General features: G+C 39.9%; 1 protein-coding gene across 2 annotated transcripts in view; it reads right to left on the bottom strand.

The window, feature by feature from the left end:
* The window catches only part of ANAPC4 (anaphase promoting complex subunit 4), a 37,103-nt gene extending 10,956 nt beyond the window's left edge, over positions 1–26,147 (bottom strand). The window contains exons 1-17 of one of the 2 annotated variants that reach the window (XM_075930624.1): positions 25,897–26,147; positions 21,996–22,101; positions 17,085–17,217; positions 15,176–15,250; positions 15,008–15,034; positions 14,877–14,921; positions 13,923–14,007; positions 12,891–13,001; positions 11,923–12,006; positions 11,341–11,427; positions 10,372–10,436; positions 10,239–10,281; positions 10,065–10,141; positions 9,474–9,574; positions 9,349–9,400; positions 6,112–6,167; positions 4,992–5,038 (exon numbers count right to left, since the gene is read on the bottom strand). In XM_075930624.1, coding sequence (XP_075786739.1) covers positions 4,992–5,038; positions 6,112–6,167; positions 9,349–9,400; positions 9,474–9,574; positions 10,065–10,141; positions 10,239–10,281; positions 10,372–10,436; positions 11,341–11,427; positions 11,923–12,006; positions 12,891–13,001; positions 13,923–14,007; positions 14,877–14,921; positions 15,008–15,034; positions 15,176–15,250; positions 17,085–17,217; positions 21,996–22,101; positions 25,897–26,004 — 1,302 coding nt within the window. In that variant the 5' untranslated portion in view covers positions 26,005–26,147. Of the gene's footprint in view, positions 1–4,988; positions 5,039–6,111; positions 6,168–9,348; positions 9,401–9,473; positions 9,575–10,064; positions 10,142–10,238; positions 10,282–10,371; positions 10,437–11,340; positions 11,428–11,922; positions 12,007–12,890; positions 13,002–13,922; positions 14,008–14,876; positions 14,922–15,007; positions 15,035–15,175; positions 15,251–17,084; positions 17,218–21,995; positions 22,102–25,896 lie in introns of both variants that reach the window. The other variant, XM_075930623.1, reaches the window with a different exon arrangement.
* Positions 26,148–26,362: the final 215 nt, after the last annotated feature.

The following is a 26,362-nucleotide window of genomic DNA, read 5'->3' on the forward strand; positions in this document are numbered from 1 at the left end:
ATCTCTTAAATGGAGCACTGGTACATATAGGCATAGTTTTCTCAGAAAGGGTACACATAGGAACAAGGGAGACAATTTTGTATTCTACATTAGGAATATACACTTGTTATCAAGTCCACATGAGCGAGAGGTAGACCAATTGAAAGCCTGTGGGTGACGATAAAAGGAGTAAAAAGAACAGGGCAATGTCATTATAGGGGTCTCTTACAGAACAAAAAATAAGGAGGTGGTTTTAGGTAATGCAATTCTAGAAGAAAAAAAAACACCCACAGAAATATCGAAACCTAGGACATGATATAATAGGAGATTTCAACTAGCCAGGCGTCTGTTTTACAAGTAATAACACAAATCGAAGTGTCCAATAAGTTATTGAAACATATTGGGGACAATTTTTCTTTCAGTAGGTGGAGGATGTTTTTAGACCTGATTCTGACTAACAAGGAGAAAATGGTTGTGAACTTGAAAACACTTTGAGTGAAAGTGATCATGAAATAATAGATTTTGTGATTCTTAAAAAAGGAAGAAGTGAACAGCAAGTAAGAAAAAAAATTGACTTAAAAACACAAATTTTAATGAACTCATAAAATGAAAAATCAGAGGGAAAAAGAGTTGAGGAGAGCTAAAAGCTGTCCCAAAGGGAAAATATTAAAGATTCGACAGAAAACAAGCCTGATGTAAAAAAGAAAAGAAAAGAAAAGAAAAGAAAAGAAAAGAAAAGAAAAGAAAAGAAAAGAAAAGAAAAGAAAAGAAAAGAAAAGAAAAGAAAAGAAAAGAAAAGAAAAGAAAAGAAAAGGAGGTCAATATTACTTCCTCAAGAGCTTTAATGACCTGCAAATCAAAAAAAGATTCCTACAAAGAAGTGAAAGACAAAAGTATGTAAAGACAAAATTAGTTGTACCTTGCAAAGGATATAAAAGGCAATCCAAAGAGATTCTATACATATATTAGGATCAAGAGGAAAGAAAGCGTATGTCCTCTACTTAGTGGATAAGGACAAGTAATAGTGGACAGCATCAAGAAGACTGAAGTGTTTAATGCAAATTTTGCTTCAGTCTTCACAAAAAGGTAAATCATGACAAGACACGACACAATTAATATTAAACCAGGAGAAAGGAACACAAGCCCAAAAGGGAAAGAAAAGGCAAAACACGTAGCTATGTTAACTGTATTTAAGTCAGCAGGTTCTGATGAAATTCCCCCTAGAGTACTTACACTACAGGTTGGACCTCTCTGATCCAACATCCTCAGGACCTGACCGGTCTTGAAAGAAGGAACTTGCTGGACCAGAGAAGATCCCCGGCTACTGGCTCCCCAGCCCACCTCCCCTGCCCATTGCCAGCCCTACTCACCCCACCGGGCTGCCATGCTGCTGAGGCCCCAGCAGCCTGGAATGCTGCATCCCCGGTCCCGCTATCAGGGCTGCAGCATCTCCAGCCCCGTTACCAGGCTGCTGCAGCTTCTGTGACCCCGGTCCTTCTACTGGGACTGCCACAGCTGCTGTGTCCCTGGCTCTACTACTTGGGCTGCCACGTCCTTGGCTGCACTACTGGGATTCTGGCCCCTGTCCCAGGTCCAGGCCCGCTGAACTCTGAGCCAACGGCCCTCTTGCCACTGGGGTTCCCAGCCAAGACTCCCACATCCAGGAACATCTGTGGTCCTACTGCACCATGGATGTTGACGGACAAGAGAGTCCCAGTTTTGGGAGGTTCAATCTGTAACTGAAAAATCCCAGAACTATTCATGAGAAGATGGGTAACATCGCAGAGAACTAATGAAGGGCAAACATCACTGTCTAAAGGGTAACAAAAAGAACCAGAGGAATTATAGATCAGTCAGCCCAACTTTAATATTTGGAAATATACTGGAATTAAATTAATATACTCAATTTGTAAGCAAATAAGAGGATAATAGGCTAATAAGTTATAGCATTTGTGTATTCGTCAAGAACAAACCAAGCCAAACCTACCTATTTTCTTTCTTTGATTTTAGTACAGTTAAGTTAAAAAAAAAACTAGCTCAAGTATGTAAGAACAAAATGAACTGTACCTTGTGAGGACCATAAAAGGCAATCTAAAGAGGTTCTATATATACACATTAGAAGCACATTCCAATATGACAATCTCAACAACAAACCAGAAAAATGTGATCTAGATAAAATTACTGTAAGTTGGGTGTACTACTGTTTGAAAGACTGTAATCAAACAGCAGTTATCAGGATCACTGTCTAATGGGGTCACGTACCTGGTGTCTGTCCTATGATGTAATATTATTCAATATTTTTATTAATGACTTAAATTTGCAGATGACACTAAGATGGGAAGAGATGCAAGTACATCAATGGACAGGATTAGAATTTAAAAGCTTAATTAAGAAAACTGATTTGAAATCAACAAGATGAAATTCAATAAAGTACCAAATTCAATGCAAAGTACTAGCCAGTTTGTTAGAGCAAACTAGCCATACTCAACCGGCCAAAGAGCAACACGTGGCTAGAGGCTAGCGTGTAGGACAGCATGGTACTATTCTAAGGAACAAAAATCAAATAGAAACTTCAAAATGGCAAATATTTGGCTGGGCAACAGCACTGATGAAACGGATATGGGGATTATACTGGATCACAAATTGAATGAGTCAATAACATGACTCCTGCCATCAAAGAGGCAAGCTATTTGTCTCCTGCCATCCCTCTCCAGCCTGTGACAAACAGAGGCCAGGGACACCATTTCTATGCCCTGACTAATAGCCTTTTATGGACCTAACCTCCATGAAATTAGCTAGCTTCTCTTTAAACTGTTATAGTCCTAGCCTTCACAGCCTCCTCTGGCAAGGAGTTCCACAGGTTGACTACACACTGTGTGAAGAAGAACTTGCTTTTATTAGTTTTAAACCTGCTACCCATGAATTTCATTTGGTGTCCTCTAGTTCTTCTATTATGGAAAATAATAAATAACTTTTCTTTATTCGTCCTCTCCACACCACTCATGATTTTATATACCTCTATCATATCCCCTCTCAGTCTCCTCTTTTCTAAACTGAAAAGTCCCAGTCATTTTAACCTCTCTTCATATGGGACCCGTTCCAAACCCCTAATCATTTTAGTTGCCCTTTTCTGAACCCTTTCCAAGGCCAAAATATCTTTTTTGAGGTGAGGAGACCACATCTGTACACAGTATTCAAGATGTATGCGTACCATAGTTTTATACAGGGACAGTAAGATATTCTGTGTCTTATTTTCTATCCCTTTCCTAATAATTCCTAGCATTCTATTTGCCTTTTTGACCGCTGCTGCACACTGTGTAGAAGTTTTCAGAGAACTATCATGATAATTCCAAGATCTCTTTCCTGATTTGTCATAGCCAAATTAGACCCCATCATACTATACGTATAGTTGGGGTTATTTTTTTCCAACGTACATTACTTTACACTTATCCACATTAAATTTCATTTGCCATTTTGTTACCCAATCACTCAGTTTGGTGAGATCTTTTTGAAGTTCTTCACAGTCTGCTTCTGTCTTGACTATCTTAAACAGTTTAGTATCATCCACAAACTTTACCACCTCACTGCTTACCCCTTTCTCCAGATCATTTATGAATAAGTTGAACAGGACTGGTCCCAGGACTGACCCTTGGGGGACACCACTAGTTACCCCTCTCAATTCTGAAAATTTACCATTTATTCCTACCCTTTGTTTCCTGTCTTTTAACCAGTTCTCAATCCAAGAAAGGACCTTCCCTCTTATCCCATGGCAATGTAATTTACACAAGAGCCTTTGGTGAGGGACCTTGTCAAAGGCTTTCTGAAAATCTAAGTATACTATATCTACCCCTTGTCTGCATGTTTGTTAACCCCTTCAAAGAACTCTAATAGATTAGTAAGACATGATTTCCCTTTACAGAAACCATGTTGACTTTTGTCCAACAAATTATGTTCTTCTATGTGCCTGACAATTTTATTCTTTACTATTATTTCGACTAATTTGCCTGGTACTGAAGTTAGACTTACCAGTCTGTAATTGCCAGGATCGCCTCTAGAGCCCTTTTTAAATATAAGTGTCATATTAGCTACCTTCCAGTCATCAGATACGGAAGCCGATTTAAAGGACAGGTTACGAACCACAGATAATAGTTCAGCAATTTCCCATTCGAGTTCTTTTAGAACCCTTGGATGAATGCCATCCGGTCCAGGAGATTTGTTAACATTAAATTTTTCTGTTTGTTCCAAAACCTCCTCTAATGACACTTCAATCCGGGACAGTTCCTCAGATTCATCACCCACAAAAGATGGCGCAGATTTGGGAATCTCCCTAATATCCTCAGCCGTGAAGACCGAAGCAAAGAAATCATTTAGTTTCTCTGCAATGGCTTTATCGTCCTTCATTGCTCCTTTTATATCTCGATAGTCTAGGGGACCCACAGGTTTTTTAGCAGGCTTCCTGCTTCTAATGTACTTAAAAAACATTTTGTTATTTCTTTTTGAGTTTTTGGCTAGCTGTTCCTCAAATTTTTTTTTTTTTTTTTGCTTTTCTTATTACATTTTTACACTTGATTTGACAGTGTTTATGTTCCTTTCTCTTTATCTCACTAGGATTGGACTTCCACTTCTTAAAAGATGCCTTTTTGTCCCTCACTGCTTCTTTTACATGGTAGTTAAACCACGGTGACTTTTTTAGGTCTCTTGCCATGTTTTTTTTAATTTGGAGTTTACATTTAAGTTGGGTCTCTATTATGGTGTCTTTAAAAAATTTCCATGCACCTTGCAGGGATAAATTGCCAAGGGAGGTGGTGGAATCTCCCTCTCTGGAGATATTTAAGAACAGGTTAGATAGACATCTGTCAGGGATGGTGTAGACGGAGCTGGGTCCTGCCTTGAGGGCGGGGGGCTGGACTCGATGACCTCTCGAGGTCCCTTCCAGGCCTATGATTCTATGATTCTATGATTAACACTGAAATATTATAAAAAACATCTGACAAGGAAGAAGTTACTACTACCTTGTTCAGCTCTGGAAGAACATGATCTTCTGACATCCTTAGCATGGCTAGGGGAAAATTATAAGAGCAAAACATATTTTCAATACAATTAAAATTTTCCTAAGGTAAAATATTAAGATACAGATGACAGAGCAGGAAAGTTTACTCTAGCATATTGAAATATTGACTAGCACAAAGAACAAGGAATCACGCAAGTTTCCTGGATTTTATTTATTAGCATGATTCAATACTAATATAGATTTTGAAATCAGGGGAGCAAATGATTTCTCAAATAAATGACTATTCTTCACTTAGGCTGTGTCCAGACTCCATGCCTCCGTCGACGGAGGCATGTAGATTAGCGAGATCGGAAGAGGGAAATGAAGCCGCGATTAAAATAATCGCGGCTTCATTTAAATTTAAATGGCTGCCCCGATCTGCCGATCAGCTGTTTGTCGGCAGATCGGGAGAGTCTGGACGCGATGCCCCGACAAAGAAGCCTTTCTTCATCGACACAGGTAAACCTGGTTTCACGAGGCTTACCTGTGTCGATGAAGAAAGGCTTCTTTTTCGGGGCATCGCGTCCAGACTCTCCCGATCTGCCGACAAACAGCTGATCGGCAGATCGGGGCAGCCATTTAAATTTAAATGAAGCCGCGATTATTTTAATCGCGGCTTCATTTCCCTCTTCCGATCTCGCTAATCTACATGCCTCCGTCGACGGAGGCATGGAGTCTGGACACAGCCTTAGAGGGGTCAAGTGATGCAACTGTTAATAAACAGGAGATAAATCATAGCCAGAGATTTCTCCCTCCCCCTAAAGGAAAAAAGTCACTTTAACGCACATGAATTTCCAGGATAGAAATAAATAAAAAGTCATAATACCAGCTCCACAACTGGATTTAGTCAATCTATTTTTTGCCAATATATAAATACAATACTGGCTCTTTTCATCATTTAATTTTTGTGAAGATATCAAGGAGCTTATAATACTGCATAACTACATTTGTTAGAAGCCAATTCCACAAATTAAGCCACAGCCACATATTTTTACACTAATCCTAATATGCTATGACAATTCCAAAGAGAATAATTAAAATATAAAGCACATATGAGACATTTAAAATATAATTACACTTACCCACATACAACCATCGGAAAAATGCTTTGAAGTTTTTCATACTACTGTCTATAACTCTATATAAAAAAATAAAAATAGTAAAAGACTTGATCTAATAAAAGATGCAAGACTATGTGGAAGTCCTAACTGTGCTGTAGGTGGAGATGGTACTAATGCCTTTCATTACGTTGGTCTTGCACTTCCCATTACAAGATTGCTTTCAGGTGTTTATAACTTTGCCAAACTTTAAAAGTTTAAGTTGAATTTTTCCATGCTAGATGTCTGCCTCAGGCTGAATTGTTTTGGATAATTTCAGCCAAATTGGTTCACACATTTTGAAGAGCAATGTTTGGGAAAAATACATTTATCAGTTTAAAAGATGCTGCTGACATTTTCTTTGATGTGCTGGAGCACCGCTACATTCAAGATCAGGGACTTGACATTTGGAAGAAGGATGGATACTTGTGGCTGGGGTGTGCCTTTTTCTGTCTGCATGAGAATTCACCCCGTATTTTTCCAAATTATTAGACTTTTTTGGGGGAGAAGGATCACGGCTCACAAATGCTCTGTAGAGATTTGCTAAACCCTAACTAAAATCTCTGAAGATTTCATCCTCACTGTGAATGTACAATGCCTCAAAACTCCTACAGACAATAGGTCTGTACATGTACTAACCCCACAGGGCAGTGGAGCATACTTCTTCCAGGCTATAGGGGTGAAGTTAGAATTTTTTGTAATTCCTGCTCCTAGCAGCTCAGAGCAAAGTACTGGAGCTGAAAGTAGGGAAATTTATCTCGCTGTGCTCTCAACAATCCTCCTATCAACATTTGAACAGTGTGGAGAAGGAAGCATTTGATTCAAATGCTATTCTTGGGGGAATTCTGGCTACTGCATGTGTGCAGAAATTGTCCCCCCACACACAGTTCTGTTTCCCCACAGAAAAGTAACTTTCTGAAAGGGAAGTAAAGGGAACCAGCAAGAATAGTCAGACACCCCTCCCTAGCAGTGTACGTATATCATTTCAGGCACCCAGGACAGCTGATGGAAAAGTAAATTATCATGAGGCTTGGGATATCCCAGTTGGTGGTTCCTACTCTGAACCAGGATCAGCTGTTAGTCCCAGCTGGACTGGAGGTAAGGGGGAGAAACGGAATTCCCCTACAAGAAGCGGCCAGGGCTGGGTCGAACCTACTCCAGAAACCTCCCCCAGCTCCAGAAAGCTCAGCATCCTGCTTCCTGCACCCGTAACCCCTGAGCAGCAAGGGGAGCAGTCATGGTAAGGGGAGCTGTTCCCATGTTCATCAAACACCCTGTATCTGGATCCCCCTGCCAAGCCTCACTCCATACTTCGAGAATCCTCCCACTCAGCCTTCCATATCCAATGAGTGTAACTGGCTAACCATTTTAGCTGCTGCAAATTTCAGCAGTTAAGCAGTTACACATAAGGGCAACAGCCAATTCCCTGGGAGCCAAAGTGCACAGGGAGCTGGCTTTATCAGAAGCAGCAGCGCAAGGTGGCAGCTGGCTCCTGCCTGACACTCTGCTCCCACACATACTAGGTATATGAAAGTATAACCATGTACATGGTTAACCAATAAACCTGGGCTCACTGGTTAACTGTCATGGTTACAGGCAGGCTCCCAGTATGCACGGGGAGCTGGCTCCAGAGGAGCTGCCTCCTCACCCCCATGCTGCTGCCTCTGTATCAGAGGCAGCAGTGCAGGGACAGGCTCGCTGGATCGCCATGACCGGCTCCCGGGGAGCTGACAGCCTACCCCATATGTAACAATGTAACTTAAAATTTTCAGCAGCTACACGTTTACTTAATTAACCACATTTTAACATCCCTAATACATATTAAACATACAGTCCATACATACATACTATTGCTGTTAATCCATTACCTCAAGTGGCAGAGGAGCTAAAGGTTGCAAACCTGCTGATGACCCATGTGGGTATCAACATGATGCTACCTAATGGAATTTCTCCTTTTTTCAGTTTTTTAAATAACCTAGGAAATTGCACATACACAAACTATGTGAAAGGAAAATTAACAGGGACTATATACCTAAGTTTAAAACTACTCTGCTCTTTAGAAATTACATTACATTAAGAGAACTAAATTTTGTTGAAAAATGAACTGTGGACTAAACAATATAAAATATTACCCACAAATTTAGCTAGGTTAAAAGATTCATGTTAACCATTATTAAGGTTGCAAAATCAAGCCTTTAAAAGACAGGAAATGCTAGAACAAAGGTTGTCTATGTAACTGCAATTTAGCCTCTTGTGCATGTACACTCTGAGGCTATGTCTACACTACAAGGTTTTTGCACAAAAACCAGCAGTGTCTCTACATCTCAAGTGCATTTTTGCACAAGTAAATTGACAGAACAGAGGGCTTTTGCCAGTAGAGTTAATTCTCTCCCCACGAGGAATAATTCTTTTTTACGCTACAGCTCTTGCACAAAAAGACAGGTGTGGATGCTTCGGAGGGGTTTTTGCGCAAGAAACCCCTATCAGAAAAAGCACAGGCTGTGAATGGCCATCAGAGCTTTCTTGCGCAGGAGTGTCCATGCAGTATGGACACTCTCTTGTGCAAAAGCACATTACTTTTGCGATGTGCTTTGAAGTCTGTACGCACTTTTACGCAAAAACCCTACAGTGTAGACTAAGCCTGGTAGTCTCCAATTACAAGATCACATGCTGTTTTTTCCAAAGGATACTAGTGTCTACAAAATTGATACTCACACCATAGAATAAAATGCCTTAATTGTACCAGTTATACTACTATTTTTGCTATGATCCACTTTGGTTCCCCTATTCATCACTCCACTATCTCCACTTGATCATTTCAATTATGTTTTTAATAAAGAAGATTGGGTTGCCAGATGCTTTCACAAAAAATCCCAAACATGGCAGGAAAAAAACTGGTTGAGGGAAACAACAACAACAACAAAACAGGAGACCAACCAAAGTTGTTAAGCAAAAAAAAAAAAAAAAAAAAAATCCCTGCACTCCTCCCATCCAGTATTTTCTGTTTTTTTTTAATCGGCTAGGGGCCACGAATAACGGACCGTCCGGGCAAAAAACCGACACCTGGCAACACTAAAAGAAGATGATAGTACAGTTGCTGCAGTGGATTCTTCTTATACATAAAATGACGCTGAAGATTTTTCTAACATTCAGTTTAGCTACGCATTACATTCTTATATTTGAAAATAAAATTATGTTGCAACTCTCCAAATAAATACTTACTGAAGAAGCTCATTTGCTTTCAAGATGAAGGAGCCCACTGCTGTAATAGCATCTGCAAATAGAACAATCATTTTTAATTTTCAAAAGTAACATTAGCGGGATAAGTAGTGAGCCAATTACTGTACCTTCAATTCCTGCTGCATCCAATCCAAGAGACTCATATTTTTGTTTCCATGATGCCATTCCTTTCAATTCACTCAAATGGTACAACAGTGCCTCAGAACCACTATTACAAAGAAGGACAATTTCTCAATTAAGTGGAGACTCATTGTTTAACTGACAAGCATTTTATACATGAATAATTTCTTACTCATAAATCACTTTCTCATGCTTACTTTGTAAAGATCTTTCAAATCTATCGCTATCCTCATTTTACAGAGAGCAAGCATTCTGTACAAATGTATTACCACTATTTTTTAAATCAGAGCCCCACAGCTCTTAAACATCAGATACAGCACATTTCCTATAGCTTTTCTAGTGCTAATAAGTTATATCAATCAAATATTTATTCCCTTTCAGTGCTTTAGGGAGACAAAAGTTAATGTTCAAACTACATTTTATAGTTTTCTGATGTCACAAAATAATAAAACTAAACTTTGTAGGATCGTGGCAAGAAGTGATTATGTTTTTATTGGTCTCAGTTTCTTTCCAACAAATACTTACTAATACATTTATTTGTGTAATTCATTAAGATTTGTACAAACCCTATGACATACCTCTGCAAGTGACTTATGACTAATTTTTGTATACTGGAGTAGGAAGACTCTATGGACTGACCAAGCTTTTTTAAACCCTGATAGAAAAGAGACATACTTTATTACAGTATATTAATAAGACACTTATGAAAAATACTAAAATAGACCATTTAAATATAGTAAATATCATCATACCTTTACTGTTAGTTGGTTCATTAAAAGTGCTTGAAGTTCAAGGCTAAGTGACAAAAATTAAAATAAGTGTTTTCCTTTAATCTAAATGCACATTTAAAAGTTGAAACTAAAATATAAAACCCCCAGCACTTACCTTGCTTTGCCCCACAAGAGCAGCTGCATAAACTCATCCTGTACAGAAGTGGTTGTGTTCTTTTCCTGTTAATCATAAATTACTAAAATAAACTGATGATTTTTATTTAATTACCAATTTGCAACATTAGAATTTTAAATACCTAATTTAAAATACAGAGAAACAAAATACATCATTGAACGCAGAAGAGAAACTCTTGATCACTGCAAACTCAATGATTAAAATAGGAAAAAAGTTCACTACTTTCACATATATACCATTAATGATAAGAGTTTTGAACATTATTTTTATTAATTAAGAATCTATGGTACCAAATCATTTTTAAAATGTGTGTTTCAAATACTTACAAAATGTAAGCCACTCCAGCAGTATTTAATAAATAGCTCACTTGCACATACTCTACTATACTTTTTCCTACTTGACGTAAAGCCAGTTGAGATGAACCAAGGTGCAGATTCTGCAGATCAATAGTTATGATAATTGGAATCTGTGCTAGGAAATTATTTGCTTATAAAAAAAGAATTCAACTTGAGCCACTCAGAAATTAAGAGTGTAAACATATTGCTCAAGTTGTACACTTTCATGGAGGGGCCAGTCAGTTTCTAACACAAGCATATTCAGTGGGTTAGAAAACACAAATCTAATAAGAAAGCAATCAGCCAATATTTATACTAGTGGACAGCCATTGCTACTGCATTAACATGAATACATTAAAATAATAAAACTTAACAATAGTCATCACTGGACTAGAATGTCACAGGATAATACTACTGAGCCCTCAAACAATGCTTTTTCAACTTCAAAGCACCAGGCAAACATTAATTACTAATGGACTATAGCTTCCCTCTGAATCCTGTGATAGCTGCTCATTACACATGAAAGAAACAGAACTGAGATATGAAATAATATAATATAAATAAGAAGCTATTCATTCTCTACCTTCTCCAAATAAATGCTTATACACAATACCTGTACAAATTTGGTTAGACGTGAGTCCATCTGCATCAATATTTCTTCCCATGCTTCGCACATACATGTCAATGACAACTTTATATACTGCAATGCAAATTTAAATTAGTGCAGTGAATTTTTTCATATTCAGACTAAATATATTCTCATAAGAATCTTCTCTTTACATTTCTAAAGCTGTGCTCTATTAACTTAAAAATCAACTTAAATACCTTAGTGAGTGTTTTATACTAAGGGTGTGTCTACTCTTAGCTCAAAGTGCATAGCTTATTTCGAGTCAATTTTGAAATAGCTTATTTCGTAAGCGCCAAATTTTGAAATAAACTGCTATTCCGAAATGCGCCTTAATCCTCGTGGAGAAAGGTTTACGGGGATGTCAGATGAGCACACCAATTATTCCAAAATTTATTTTGAAGTAACAGGCGCACTGTCAAGGAATGGAATAGCTATGTCGAGATACCAAAAGTATCTTGAAATAGTGCTGCAGTGTAGACGTACCCTAATAGGGTTAAATAATCCAATCCAAATAAATGCCTCTAATAACTGTGGCATTAAAAAAAAGTTGTAACAATGTAAATGTACCTGTAGGAGAGTTGAAATATGAGTAAATTTCCTGGCCATTCGAGTTACCTCAGGTAAATAAACTGATAGCAGACTGGTGTCCAGCTGTAATATTAAAGGGAAGAAACAGTTATAATCAAATGAATGGTCTTTTTACTTTCTGTAAAAGTAGACTTGATCATGTGCACTAAAGCAAAATCTACACAAGCCCATTCTCCATTTCAAGTTTTCCCTCTTTTAAATTTAACACAACAAGTGATTGCATTTTTTGTGACGGTTCGCACCAGTATGGCATACCGTCACTTTTTGAGCACTTGCTGCTTTCCTCCGAAACAGGACCCAGCCAGCCCCTCAAGTGAGCAGCTGCTCTGCACCAGACGGAGGCCCACTCGGGACAGACGGCAATTAAAGAGGGACCGTTGCCTTTTTTTTTTTTCTTGGTTGACAAAATGCTAGTACTGGCATTTTTTTTTTTTTAAACAAAAGAAGCTCTGTCTACATCAATCCTTTTATACATCTGAAAAATTTGATATTAGGTTTTGTGTGCATGCGTGTGTGTTGACTGAGGTAGAAGCAATGTAATAGACACAGCAATTGAGGTCTTAAGTGTAGTATTGTTAAATTGTGTCAATATAGAAAGGTTTGGTAATCTCACTCACTATATTAGCAAATAGTGAAACTTTTAGTTGTTAATTTAGTAGAGGGAAGACAGTATATATAAAAAGTCTTTAGAATATGGCTGCTGTTCAAAAAACGCAAACACTTCAGAGTTTCATCACCGTCAATCACATATTATAACAATTAGAGTCAACAAGAAAATTTCAAAAAAATTAAATATGACATGACCTTTGGAGAGAATGTAGAAATATTTTTTTCATTACGTAAACAGAAATGAGGGCAATATATTATAATTGTTTGATAGAAGTAGCAAAAATAAATAGTTGTAGAAAACACCACTATTTTGCTCTTGATGACTCCATTTTACTCACCTGGAAATATGTTATCTCTGGTTCACTATCTGGAGAAACTTGCACCTCAGTAATGACTGACAGTGATTTCAAGTCACTAGACAAGCATAATCCAAGGCAAGAACCTGCTACCTGCAAGAGTCCAATATAAAGGCTTTAAAGCATTTCATTTTCTCAATAGCCCAACAGGTAACAAGTAGATATATTATTACACTGATCCATTAACTTTGAACTAAATATATGTCCTTATTTCAAACAGAAACTGCATTCTATTTCTGTGTAAATATCAACTGAAAGAAAAGTCTCAGCTATGGAGGGGGGGGGGGGGGGGGAAGTGTGCTTACTATTTTGTTTTGGATGATCAGTATTAGATAATGAACTTGTTTTGAATGATACAAGATTTTATTTTTTTCCTGACAGAATATTAATTAAAACAAACACAGAACTATCCCTTTCTTTGGATTTTAAGAATCATAATATTGAACTGTTGAAGTTGCAATACAACACACTAGGGATGTCAACCTGTAAACAAATACTCCATTAACTGATAAGCCTAGGCTTGTCAGTTAAATTTGTCGACTACACACATTCCCCCCCTGCACTGGCTCCCTGAAGCAGCGTCCTCCACCCCAGGGGCAGGGAATAGGAAAGGCTGCCCCTGTCTGCTGGGAGCTTGGATCTCCCATTGACAACGACTGCTGCCATCCCATGCTGCTGCCTCTGTATGAGAGGCAGCAATGCAGGGCAGCAGGAAAGAGCTGGTCTGCGTGGGGAGCTGGATAGAGAGGCAGCAGCATGGGGTGACAGAGGGCTCCCTGGGAGTGGGGCCAGGAGCACATTGGCTGCCAGTCCTGTCCCCAGGAATTATTGAATAGTTGTGTAACCGCTAAAATTTGATGTGGTTACATGACTATTCAATTACACGCTATCTAATATCCCTACTCCAGACTCCCAAAGGTGAATTAAAAACTTTGTTTAACTAATAAAGTTTATTTTAAGGGAAGAAATTATACAGAAAGTTAAAAATAAAAAAATAAAAAAACCCACACTTACCTCTGTTACTGTAGCAATTTTGTACATTCCATAAGCATAAATCTCAATGAATCCAGAACTGCCTCCCAGGACAAGGGCATTTAGCCTGATAACAAGACACAGAAATTACTCAGTGAATTGTCCAAATTGGAGGGAAAAAAATCCATTTTGACTGGATTCTGACAAGCCTAGTCTGTAAATCACTAGTTGGCTGTTTCTATTTCATATGGATACCTATTCTTAGAATATTTAAAAAGTAATCTTCATACTACAGACTTTGATGAACAATAATTAACATTAAAACACAAAATTCTTAAATACAATGTTAAAATATTGTTTAATAAGAGAAATGAAAAGCTCTATAAAAGGTTACTTACTCCAATGCCATTAGTATAGATATATAAACATGATTTATATACACATCCTATTTCTTCTTTCTAAAGGGTAGACAACATATTTACTCTTTTAAAACTTCTTTTATATTCAGCAACTTTTACTCTAATTTAACTCTGAATAGGTCAATCGTTACACAATGGCATTTCTCCACTCAATTTTAAATGCAACGAAAACCGAAAATAAATATTATTGGTACTTCTTCTATGGTGCTACAACAGCAACAGATGGGCTGGACTGGGCCTGAGAGACTGGTATTTATTCTTATCTGTAATGCTAACTTGCTGTGAAACTTTGGCCAACTCACTTCATCCTTCTATGCCTAGGTTTCCTCTCCCATCCTTTGTCTATCCATTTGTATTGTAAACTCTTTGGAGTAAGGAATCTATGATGGAGCTGAATATTTCTATACTCCTTAAAGGACTCCTCCAGAAAAAAAAGACTTGATTTCATTAAATCCTTCTTTACCTTTTATAACTGACAAGAGACACCACTTTTGTAGATAACATTAAGAAAAAAAGTTACATATTATTTTATATCCAAAGTTGCCATTATTTTAAGATTTCAAAGAACAATACTTACCTTATATCTCCCAAGAGCTTCATAATCTCATCTGATTTTTCTTCACTAAAAATATAAAAATGTGATTATGGTAACCCATGCACAATCATAAGCATGAATGTAAAAAGACACATAAAGTTATCAGTTCTTACCTAAAAATTTTTGCAGTAGTACTGTAGCTAAATTGAAGTCAAAATAAAGTTTGAGAAATAAGTATTTTCAATAAAAATATCTTCTCATTTATGTCAATACAGTTGTGTACTATTAAACGTAAAAACCCGAAAAATGACAAATAACAAATTAGGAAATTTAACACCTACTTTTTTGGCAATGCAGGTAATTTCGGCAGGAGAAGATTTGACTCATCCTCAGCATTATAAAATGAAGTGAGAACACTGAAAAAGTAACACTGATTAAGAATGTCTTTGCCTTTGCTGCCAGACTTACAAAAATCTAAATATATTATACAGGCAGTCCCCGGGTTACGTACAAGATAGGGACTGTAGGTTTGTTCTTAAGTTGAATTTGTATGTAAGTCGGAACTGGTACATATCGTAGGGGAAACTCTAGCCAAACATTTCTCCAGAGCTCAGTTTTATTCTCCCACACCTCACTTCCCTCAGTCTTCTATTCTCAAGCTGAGGTGTCTGCTGAGAAAAGCCGCTCCGCGTCTCCCTGGTCTGCTGGGGGGGGGAGGGGGCGCTAGCTTCGCGTCTCCCTAGTCTGCTGGGGGGAAGCAGCTAGTGCGGGGTTGCCTCACCCTGTTTGTAAGTAGGGATCCGATGTAAGTTGGATCCATGTAACCCGGGGACTGCCTGTATATAAATGCTAGGTAGTAATGTGGACTTAACATATCACATGTGTTAAAAGAGTTGTTAATGTCACAAGCATATCCTTTGTTTTCTAAATACAGACTTTTAAAAATGCAATCATGTCAATACAAGATAACTAACGAGTGATCTCTTTTGTTTTGATATCCTCTCCACTTGCTTTGTGTTTCCCACATAGAAGGGAAAGAACAGTTTTATATCTGGTGGTTCAGTGGTTTGCATCTCAAATCTTCCATCATTATTATTTGTATTACAGCAATAAGGAAAATCTGGAGCACAGGACCTCACAGTGCTAGACAGTGTATAAACAGACACGCACACAAAAAGACTTCTTGTGCCCTAAAATGTGTTAAATACTTCCTATCATTAGTCGATAGGCCACATCCAAAGCCCATTGAAGTCAACAAAAAGACTCATCAGTGTAAAGCAAAGCCTTTTTTACAAACTCATTTCAGGTTAATATATATCCATAAGTGTCCAATATGTTATGTGTTTATGGTTGAAGCATGAGGTTGCAATTAAAAGTATGTGTTATACTTTAAGGAGACACTTAGGACACCCACAACATATTTTGCAGGAAGTTACATATAAAGATGCCTAGTGTGGAAATGGGCCATGAGGGCATTAATCCTTGGCTAAAAGATTTCCTTGCTGGTTCAGAAAGGAATGGGTAACCTAGGAATTTACCTAACCTTAATGCCTTTTAAACAAAATTTGTATATAATGAATGTCTTGGGGTTTTAATACAGCCAGTGAAGAAGAGTTTGTGAGGACACAGAAATCCCCTATGGCATGTGGAACAATGGAGGGCACATATCAGATCTACTCAATTGTCATACAGTGAATGGAAGCACAATTTACAATTAATGGCACATCCCTTGCAGACAGTGAGGGCAATCTGGAGTCTTGAGATATAAACATAATGAAGATATCACTTCCAAAAGCTCTGGGCCTTCAATCAAGTAATTAAAAATAAATCACTAAACTTTTTGAAAATGTGAGTAAAATATTTTATCGCCTTCCATTGTCCAGGCATAAAGAAGCAGATTAAAGCAATAAGTTTGATATTAATAAAGCAGAACCATTATGTAATTAAGCAGCAATTATGCAAGTCAATACTAGTTCATATATGTAAATAAATAAGTTATAATAACCTATAAATTAATAAATGGATGCTCTTGCTCTTATAACTAGAAAACAAAAATATCAAATTTATAGCACTAGAACAGCACTATTATCAATACCTGTAATATGTAAAAAACCTACACTAGAAACAAAAAAGGGGATTTATTTAATGACTGAGCTGTGTGACAAAATTACTAGGTTGAGGGTTTTTTTCTTTTGTTTTTTGCTTAACTAGTATATTCCACTATTTAATTAGAAAGTTTTAGAGCTCTACCTGCTTTCTTCAGTTACTTCCATCCAATGCATGTAAGTAATAGGAGCATCCACTGAGAAAGAGTGTAAGCTTTCAGGTTTTTCTACATCACACAGGATAACACGTTTGGTATCAGCTAGGCCAAAAGCCAAAACTAGAGAAGTAACAGAATAATGTGAAACAATCAACACATAAAACATTGTACCTACTTCAAGTATATGACAAGGTAGGAAATGTAAAAATTCTTCAGTCATTGACTCCAAATACTATGTACAATTTTCTCTTTCTACTTGTAGTACTTAAAAAACCCATTACTTTATATTCTATTTTTAAATCATCTTACTAAAAAGCAGACTTGAAGTCAACCTTCTTATTTTAAAATGGCATATTGAATCACATGCGACAAATGATCTGATCCTGCAAAGACTTGCACATATTTTGACCAGGGAGCGAAAGCAGACAGAGGGCTGCAGACAAGGGAGTTTGAGAGGAAGGCCTACTATGGTCGGGAAGACCAGCAACACCTGGGCCAGCACTGCTTCTGTCTCCTCCACCTTCGCCTGTAGCCAGACAGAGCACCTGAGCATGGATGCCTCTACCCAGATCCTGGTGTGGTTTTGCAGGGCCTGTAACTTGCAATTCCCACTTACTGATATCCAGGCTAGGGAGATCATCCAATGTGAAAGGTGCTTGCTGGTGGAATCTCTTAGGCAGCAGGTGGGAGAGCTACAGGAGGAGGTGGCTAGGTTGAAGAGCACCCAAATCCATGAGCAATTCCTGGACCGTGTTCATGAGGAGACAGCTGAGGTAGCTGTCCCACTACACAGGACTGCGAGCACACCGCTGGTGGAGGAGGAGACGGCTCAGGGTGGACACTGGCAGCTGGTTACTTCTTGCAGCAGGAACTGCTCCACCCCTGCTCCGAACCCTCCCGCCATGGTACTAGGAAACCGTTATGCTCTTCTTTATACAGGAGATAAGGAATCATCCCCTACAACAGAGAAGGAGAAGCCTCGTACCCCCAAGGCTGGGAGGTCTGCTGCCACCACTGCAAATAGAAAATGTAGGGTAGTGGTTGTCGGAAACTCTCTTCTGAGGGGGATGGAGGTGCCCATCTGTCGCCCTGACATTTCATCTCGGGAGGTATGCTGCCTGCCGGGATGTTATGGAGGCATTGTTGAGGATTAGCTGGCCCTCTGACTACTACCCCATGCTGCTCATCCATGTGGGCACAAATGATACCACGAGGTGTGACACTGAGCTGATCAAGAGTGACTACAGGGCTCTGGGAGTACGGGTGAAGGAGTCTGGAGCGCAGGTGGTATTCTCTTCGATCCTTCCTGACAAAGGCAGGGGCCCAGGCAGGGACAGGTGCATCCTGGAGGTGAATGCCTGGCTGCAAAGATGTTGTTGCCAGGAGGGCTTTGGCTTCCTCGACCACAGGATGCTATTCCAGGAAGGACTGCAAGGCAGAAATGGCGTTCACCTTTGGAGGAGGGGGAAGACCCTATTTGGACACAGACTGGCTAACCTAGTGAGGAGGGCTTTAAACTAGGTTCGACAGGGACAGGTGAGCAAAGCCCACAGGTAAGTGGAGATCATGGAGACCTGGGACATGGGTCGGAAATGGGAGGGAGCATGGGCTATAATGGCAGAAAGAAAGGAGGGTCAGGGCAAAATTGGGAGGCAAGTTCAAATCAGTATCTTAGATGCCTATATAAAAATGCGAGAAGTAAGGGTAATAAGCAGGAAGAACTGGAAGTGCTAATAAATAAGTACAATTATGACACTGTTGGCATCACAGAAACTTATAATACACGATTGGAATATTTGTATAGAAGGGTACAGCTTGCTCAGGAAGGATAGACAGGGAAAAAAGGGAGGAGGTGTTGCCTTATATATTAAAAATGAACACACTTGGAGTGAGGTGGAGATGGACATAGGAGACAGGAGTGTTGAGAGTCTCTGGGCTAGGCTAAAAGGGATTAAAGGCCACCTACCCAGGTGGAAGAAGTCGATGAGGCTTTTTTTAAACAACTAACAATATCATCCAAAGCCCAAGATTTGGTGGTGATGGGGGACTTCAACTATCCAGATATATATTGGGAAAATAACACAGCGGGGCACAGACTATCCAATAAGTTCTTGGACTGCACTGGAGATAATTTTTTATTTCAGAAGGTTGAAAAAGCTACCCGGGGAAAGCTGTTCTAGATTTGGTCCTAACAAATAGGGAGGAACTGGTTGAGAATTTGAAAGTGGAAGGCAGCTTGGGTGAAAGTGATCATGAAATCACAGAGTTCATAATTCTAAGGAAGTGTAGAAGGGAGAACAGCAAAATAGAGACAATGGATTTCAGGAAGGCGGATTTTGGTAAGCTCAGAGAACTGATAGGTAAGGTCCCATGGGAATCAAGACTGAGGGGAAAAACAGCTGAGGAGAGTTGGCAGTTTTTCAAAGGGACATTATTAAGGGCCCAAAAGCAAGCTATTCCGCTGTGTCGGAAAGATAGAAAATACGGCAAAAGACCGCCTTGGCTTAACCACGAGATCTTGCATGATCTAAAATAAAAAAGGAGTCCTATAAAAAATGGAAAGTAGGACAAATTACAAAGAATGAATATAGGCAAACAAGGAATAAAGGGAATAAAGGGAAACAAGAAGACTTTTTATAAATACATTAGAAGCAAGAGGAAGACCAAGGACAGGGTAGGCCCACTGGTCAGTGAGGAGGGAGAAACAGTAACAGGAAACTTGGAAATAGCAGAGATGCTTAATGACTTCTTTGTTTCGGTCTTCACCGAGAAGTCTGAAGGAACGCCTAACATAGTGAATGCTAGTGGGAAGGGGGTAGGTTTAAAAGATAAAATAAAAAAAGAACAAGTTAAAAATCACCTAGAAAAGTTAGATGCCTGATGAAATGCATTCTAGAATACTCAAGGATCTGATAGAGGAGGTATCTGAGCCTCTAGCTATCATCTTTGGAAAATCATGGGAGACAGGAGAGATTCCAGAAGACTGAAAAGGGGCAAATATAGTGCCCATTTATAAAAAGGGAAATAAGAACAACCCATGAAACTACAGACCAGTTAATTTAACTTCTGTGCCAGGGAAGATAATGGAGCAAGTAATTAAGGAAATCATCGGTAAACACTTGGAAGGTAGCATGGTGACAGGGAACATCCAGCATGGATCTGTAAAGAACAAATCATGTCAAACCAATCTGCTAGCTTTCTTTGATAGGATAACAAGTCTTGTGGATAAGGGAGAAGCAGTGGATGTGGTATACCTAGACTTAGTAAGGCGTTTGATACGGTCTCACATGATATTCTTATCAATAAACTAGGCAAATACAACTTAGATGGAGCTACTATAAGGTGGGTGCATAACAGGCTGGATAACCATACTCAGAGAGTAGTTATTAATGGTTCACAATCCTGGTGTAAAGGTATAACAAGTGGGGATCTGCAGGGGTCTGTTTTGGGACCGGCTCTGTTCAATATCTTCATCAATGATTTAGATATTGGCATAGAAAGTACACTTATTAAGTTTGCAGATGATACCAAGCTGAGAAGGGTTGCAACTGCTCTGGAGGATAGGGTCATAATTCAAAATGATCTGGACAAATTGGAGAAATGGTCTGAGGTAAACAGGATGACGTTTAATAAAGACAAATGCAAAGTGCTCCACTTAGGAAGGAACAATCAGTTTCACACATACAGAATGGAAAGCGACTTTCTAGGAAGGAGTACAGCAGAAAGGGATCTGTATATAACTAGGGGTTATAGTGGACCACAAGCTGAATATGAGTCAGCAGTGTGATGCTGTTGCAAAGAAAGCAAACATGATTCTGGGATGCATTAACCGGTATATTGTAAGCAAGACACGAGAAGTCGTTCTTCTGCTCTACTCTGTGCTAGTTAGGCCTCAGTTGGAGTATTGTGTCCAGTTCTGGGCACTGCATTTCAAGAAAGATGTGGAGAAATTGGAGAGAGTCCACAGAAGAGCAACAAGAACGATTAAAGGTCTAGAGAACATGACCTATGAAGGAAGGCTGAAAGAATTGGGTTTGTTTAGTCTAGAAAAGAGAAGATTGAGGGGGGACATGATAACAATTTTCAAGTATCTAAAAGGGTGTCATAAGGAGGTGGGAGAAAACTTGTTCATCTTGGCCTCTGAGGACAGAACAAGAAGCAATGGGCAATGGGTATTTGGTCCTGCCATGAGGGCAGGGGACTGGACTCGATGACCTCTCGAGGTCCCTTCCAGTCCTAGTATTCTATGATCTATGATTCTATGATATTTAACCTAGATCCATACTTAGCTTACTGTTACTCATGGGAGAAAAAATATGCTAACCATGAACACAAGTCTTAGAAAATTTGGTGCCAAAATATATTTGAAACACAGTGTTTATTTAACAAATATATTTTATTGCAACATAATATAATTCTAAGATTCTCACAAGAACACATCCCTATTTGATTCAAGTACTGAAACATTTGGATCAGAACTTATATGACTACCGTACATTCATTTTTTGAACTAATTCATTCCCAATGTGTAATATAATAAGAGATTCTGCTCATATGCACATGGATGATTGATATGAAACATCTCTGCACTATTAAGAGTTGAATATTGTCATGCAATCTGAAAAATAATATTCCCATAATTGCAATCTTATTTTAAATGTCACCTGTCACTTCAGTGTCACTATAAAAGTAGCCATCCTTTATAGATCACATCATTCATCAGAGGAATAACTTTCCCACTTATTTTATTTGCTAAATAAAATTACGCTACCCTTTTCTTAACATTGTGTAGTGGGAATTTTCTTTTCAAGTTAGGTAATGTTGTGTTTACTAAAAGTATCTATTGGTTTCCAACACCATTTTTATTGCAGCAAAAAGCATCATGTATTTAATATTACTTTTGCCATCTGGTCTCCAAGCGAGGGCTGTAACTTCTTTCCCTGTATTTTCATTTGGTGGCAAACTCCAAACTCGTTGAAAGTTTGCAAGTCGGTGAAGTAAAACCTGAAAAGCAGATAGATTACATGTAGGAAAATTTAACATCTTCCCCTATAACAATATTTTATAAATCAGCCACTAAAGATGCTTTTATTAGGCTTAAAACCCATATTTGGAAAGTCAGTTCTAAAGCTATTCATATAAAGAAAACAATCATTTTACGCATACATTATTCTTGGGCACACTGTCTACTACAAGCAATGAAAAGAGGTTTTAGGCTGAGAGAGAAGTCTACAATCAGTCTGACTAATAGGAATAATAATTATAATATGGTATTTAGGGAGGCTTTCCCACCACAAATAGTATCTGTATTGTGGAAGCATTGCCGTTGATCTTCCCATGCACAGTCAAGGCTCTTCAAGAGGAAACTGAAGTGTAAAGCAGTGATTTTCAATCTTTTTTCATTTGTAGGTCACCTAAGTAATTTCAAATGGAAGTGGGGAAATCTTAGACTTAGTGTGTGGATCTTCCTCCCCTCCTCGCAGAGGTCCAATGATACGTAAAGAGCTTTTTAACAAAAAAGAACACGTTGTAGAGAAGGAAAGGGAATTAAGAAAAACAGAAACAGACAAAAAGAGAGAAAGCAAGAGAGCGTGTGCATGAGCAGAGATATTAAAAAAACCCTTCTCTGATGGAACACACACTCCCTCCCACCAGTCATCTGCAGATAGCACTGCCATAAGATGAGGAAAGGCATATGGCAAACTGGCAAGAGAAGCTCTGAATTACATTACTTCAAGAAACAAACTGAGATCTACATTATGTTGTTCCAGCTTCTGCATCACTAACCAGTTTTCAATGCTTTTATTGGTTTTAAAATTATTTTAAATATAAATTAATTTTACACACTTGTTAAGTCACAAAAAGCAGGCTATCTCCTGGGAATTACCATTTACTTAGATTGCTAAGCAAAATAAAAAGGACAAGGTAAGGAAAAATGTCTCCTATCACAAAAGTATTTTAGCCCAATATATAAAAACCATTATATTGTGGACAAAGGACTACATTTATAGTAAAAACAGAGACAATATCCCCACTCCATCTCCAGCAGCAATTATTGCTTTTTTGCTCTTTCCTCCCAATGATCTGAACATGAAAAATGTCAAGATGAATACAGAATCTTGTGGTGACAGGCTAAACATTTAAACAATCTCCCTTTTCCAGAACACATCTGAAGAATATCAGAATTGTGCGAGAACACAACACAGGAAGAAAATCAATACTGACAATTAAAAGCAAACAATTTTTAAAGCACTTTAGGAAAATAGGATGCTCCCCAAAGTCATCAAAGACTGAAAACGATACTCAGATACAGCAGCAAAGTATCTGTGTTAGTCTGTAACTTTCAAAACAATGAACAGTCCTGTGTCACCTTAGACTAACCAATATATCATGAGCTTTTATGTCCAGGGAGGTTAATATGTTCCCCTACAGGATTATGTGTGCTACCATTCCCGGATTTATGTCCATTAATCTGTTGTGGCAGAGACTGTCTGCTTTGGCCAATATACATGGCAAAGAGGCATTGATGGCACTTGATGTCATATATTATATTAGACGATGTGCAATTGTATGAGCCCCTGATGTTGTGGCTTACGTGGTTAGGTCCTGCGATGGTGTCACTTGTATCCCTATGTGCACAAAGGTGGCAACGGGGTTTGTTGCAGGTGTAGGTTCCTAGGTGAGTGTATCTGTGATGAGGAGTATGGCGGTTGGTATTTACTTAAGGTTGGGAGGGGGACTGTCTTATCACCTATATCACCCCCAGGTAAGGATCAGCCTACCTCCCAAGATCTGTGAGGGGTCATTTTCCAGTACAGATTAAAGATTATCAATGAAATGCTGGGGCGTGCTAAGCTAGGGGATATAGATGATGTCCAGTGGTGGTGTTATTTTCTTTGTTGGGCCTGTCTTGAAGAAGGTGGCTTCCGGGTACTAGTCTGGCTCTATCAACGTTTCCTCACTTCTCAAGGTGGGTATTTAAATTTTCAAAATGCTTCATAAATATCTTGTAGGTGTTTGTCTGTGGGATTGGAGCAGATCTGATTGTATCTAAGGGTACGTCTAGACTACATGCCTCTGGCGACAGAGGCATGTAGATTAGGGTACCGGACATAGTAAAATGAAGCGGCGATTATTTAAATCGCCGCTTCATTTTACTATGTCCGGTACCCTAATCTACATGCCTCTGTCGCCAGAGGCATGTAGTCTAGATGTACCCTTAGGGCTTGGCTGCAGATAACAGATTGTGTGATGTGTCCTGGATGGAAGCTAGAAGAATGTAGGTAAGAATAGCAGTCAGTAGGTTTCCAGTATAGGGTGGTGTTTATGTGAACATCATTTATTTGTATTGTAGTGTAAAGAAAGTGGATCTCTTGTGTAGGCTGGTCCAGGCTGAAGTTGATAGTGGGGTGGAAATTATTGAAATCCCTGTGGAATTCGTCAAAGGTCTCCTTCCCAAAGGTCCATATGATGAAAATGTTATCAGTGTAATATAAACAGAGGACAGGTGGCAAGGGATGGGAGCTGAGGAAACATTGTTCTAGGCAGTCATGAAAATGCTGGCATATTGTAGGCCATGCGAGTACCCACAGCAGTGCCACTGACTTGAAGGTATAAACTGTTCCCAAATCAGAAACAGTTGTGGGTGAGGACAAAGTCACATAGCTCAGCCACCAGGTGTATTGTGGCATCATCAGAGTGTTCCTGACAGTTTGTAGTCTGTTCTCGTATGGAATACCAATATAAAGAGTTTCTACACCCATAGTGGCCAGGATAGTGTTTTCAGGAAGATTACCGATGTTCTGTAGTTTCTTCAGGAAGTCAGTGGTGTCTCAAAGATAGATAGGAGTGCTGGTAGCATGCAGCGTGAGGAAAGAGTCAATGTAGCCAGATTATCCTGTTTAAGGGTGCTATTGCATGAGATGATGAAACATCCAGGATTTCCAGATTTATGGATCTTGAGGAATAGACAGAATACTGACTATGAATGGGACAGATCCAGCCTGACTCAATTACCGTTATTAACACTGCTTTTCCTGTTTATATACTCTGGATTCTGTCATTTCCACTCCAACTCATCTGAAGTGGGATCTACCCACAAAAGCTCATGATATATTTGCTAGTCTTTAGGGTGACACAGGTCTGCTCACTGTTTAAAATACAGCATGTTCTAGCACAGTGCCAGATTCTTCACAGCACTATCCCACTAAATTCTGCCTTTGCAACACACTAAGCAGCTACAACAAACCAAGGTCTTTCCTGCACAGATGCAGACAGCATGAAAGAACAGAATTCTCGGCTAACTTAGCTGTACAGCACTGGGAATGCCAACACGGTAAACCCAAGATACTAAGTCATTCTCATGTGAAGGCTTAAAAAACCCTCACACATGCTATGGTGCACTATTCCTGTGGCTGAAGATGGCGTGTAGAATAAGGAGGCCCGTTTGGCTGTCAATAATGACAAGGGAGGGTGGAGAGAGCCCAGTGCTAGCCTCCCCCAGTGCTAGCCTCCCCACAGCACTGCCCAGCTGGCCGGAGTTCTTTCCCCGGGAGCCGCAGGGAGAGCGCTGCTGCAGGGGCAGGGAGAGCGAAGCCGCCTCTGGCGAACCCTGAGGCACTACTGGAGGAGGGAGCAGGCAGCAGGGCTGCGGGCGAAGAGGGGCGGTCAGCCAGGGAACCCCGCTCCCCCAGCGGCGGAGCGCAGCAGCGCTGTCGGAGGAGGTGCCTTTCTTACACGCCGTTTCCAGCTCGCTGAGCCGGGCCCTGCAGCTGCCCCGTTACCCCGGCCCCGTCTTACCTCCCCCACTTTGTTGGCAAGGGCGATGAGGTCCCTCTTGGGAGACCAGGCCATGAAGATGATTTCCTGGGGAAGCTGCTTCTCCCCGACCTGCCGGAAAGCGGGCATGGCGGGGGGCTCCTGCACCGGCAGGCTCGGGCCGGGCTCCTTCCCTCACCTCCCCGTCCCCCTTAAGCCCTTCCCACGTCGCGCCCCATCCCGCTGCCCGCTCCGCGCCCGGAGCCCACAGCCCGTCCAGCCGCACGCAGCACAGCGACAGCCCCGCGAGAAGCGGCTCCGCCCGGCTCTCCCGCCTTCCGGGGCGGCCCCCGCCTCGTCACTGCGCCGCCGCCGCGCCCCGCAGCTCACGTGTGGCGGGAAACACAAGGGACTGCCCCGCGGAATTCCCTCTGCGGCCCAACGCGTGCAGCAGGGAGATGCTGCAGCTCCACAGCGCTGCCCCTCGGGGTCCCGGTACACCGGCCCC

Source organism: Pelodiscus sinensis, chromosome 5, assembly GCF_049634645.1.
Source record: "Pelodiscus sinensis isolate JC-2024 chromosome 5, ASM4963464v1, whole genome shotgun sequence".
Taxonomy (NCBI): Eukaryota; Metazoa; Chordata; order Testudines; family Trionychidae; genus Pelodiscus; species Pelodiscus sinensis.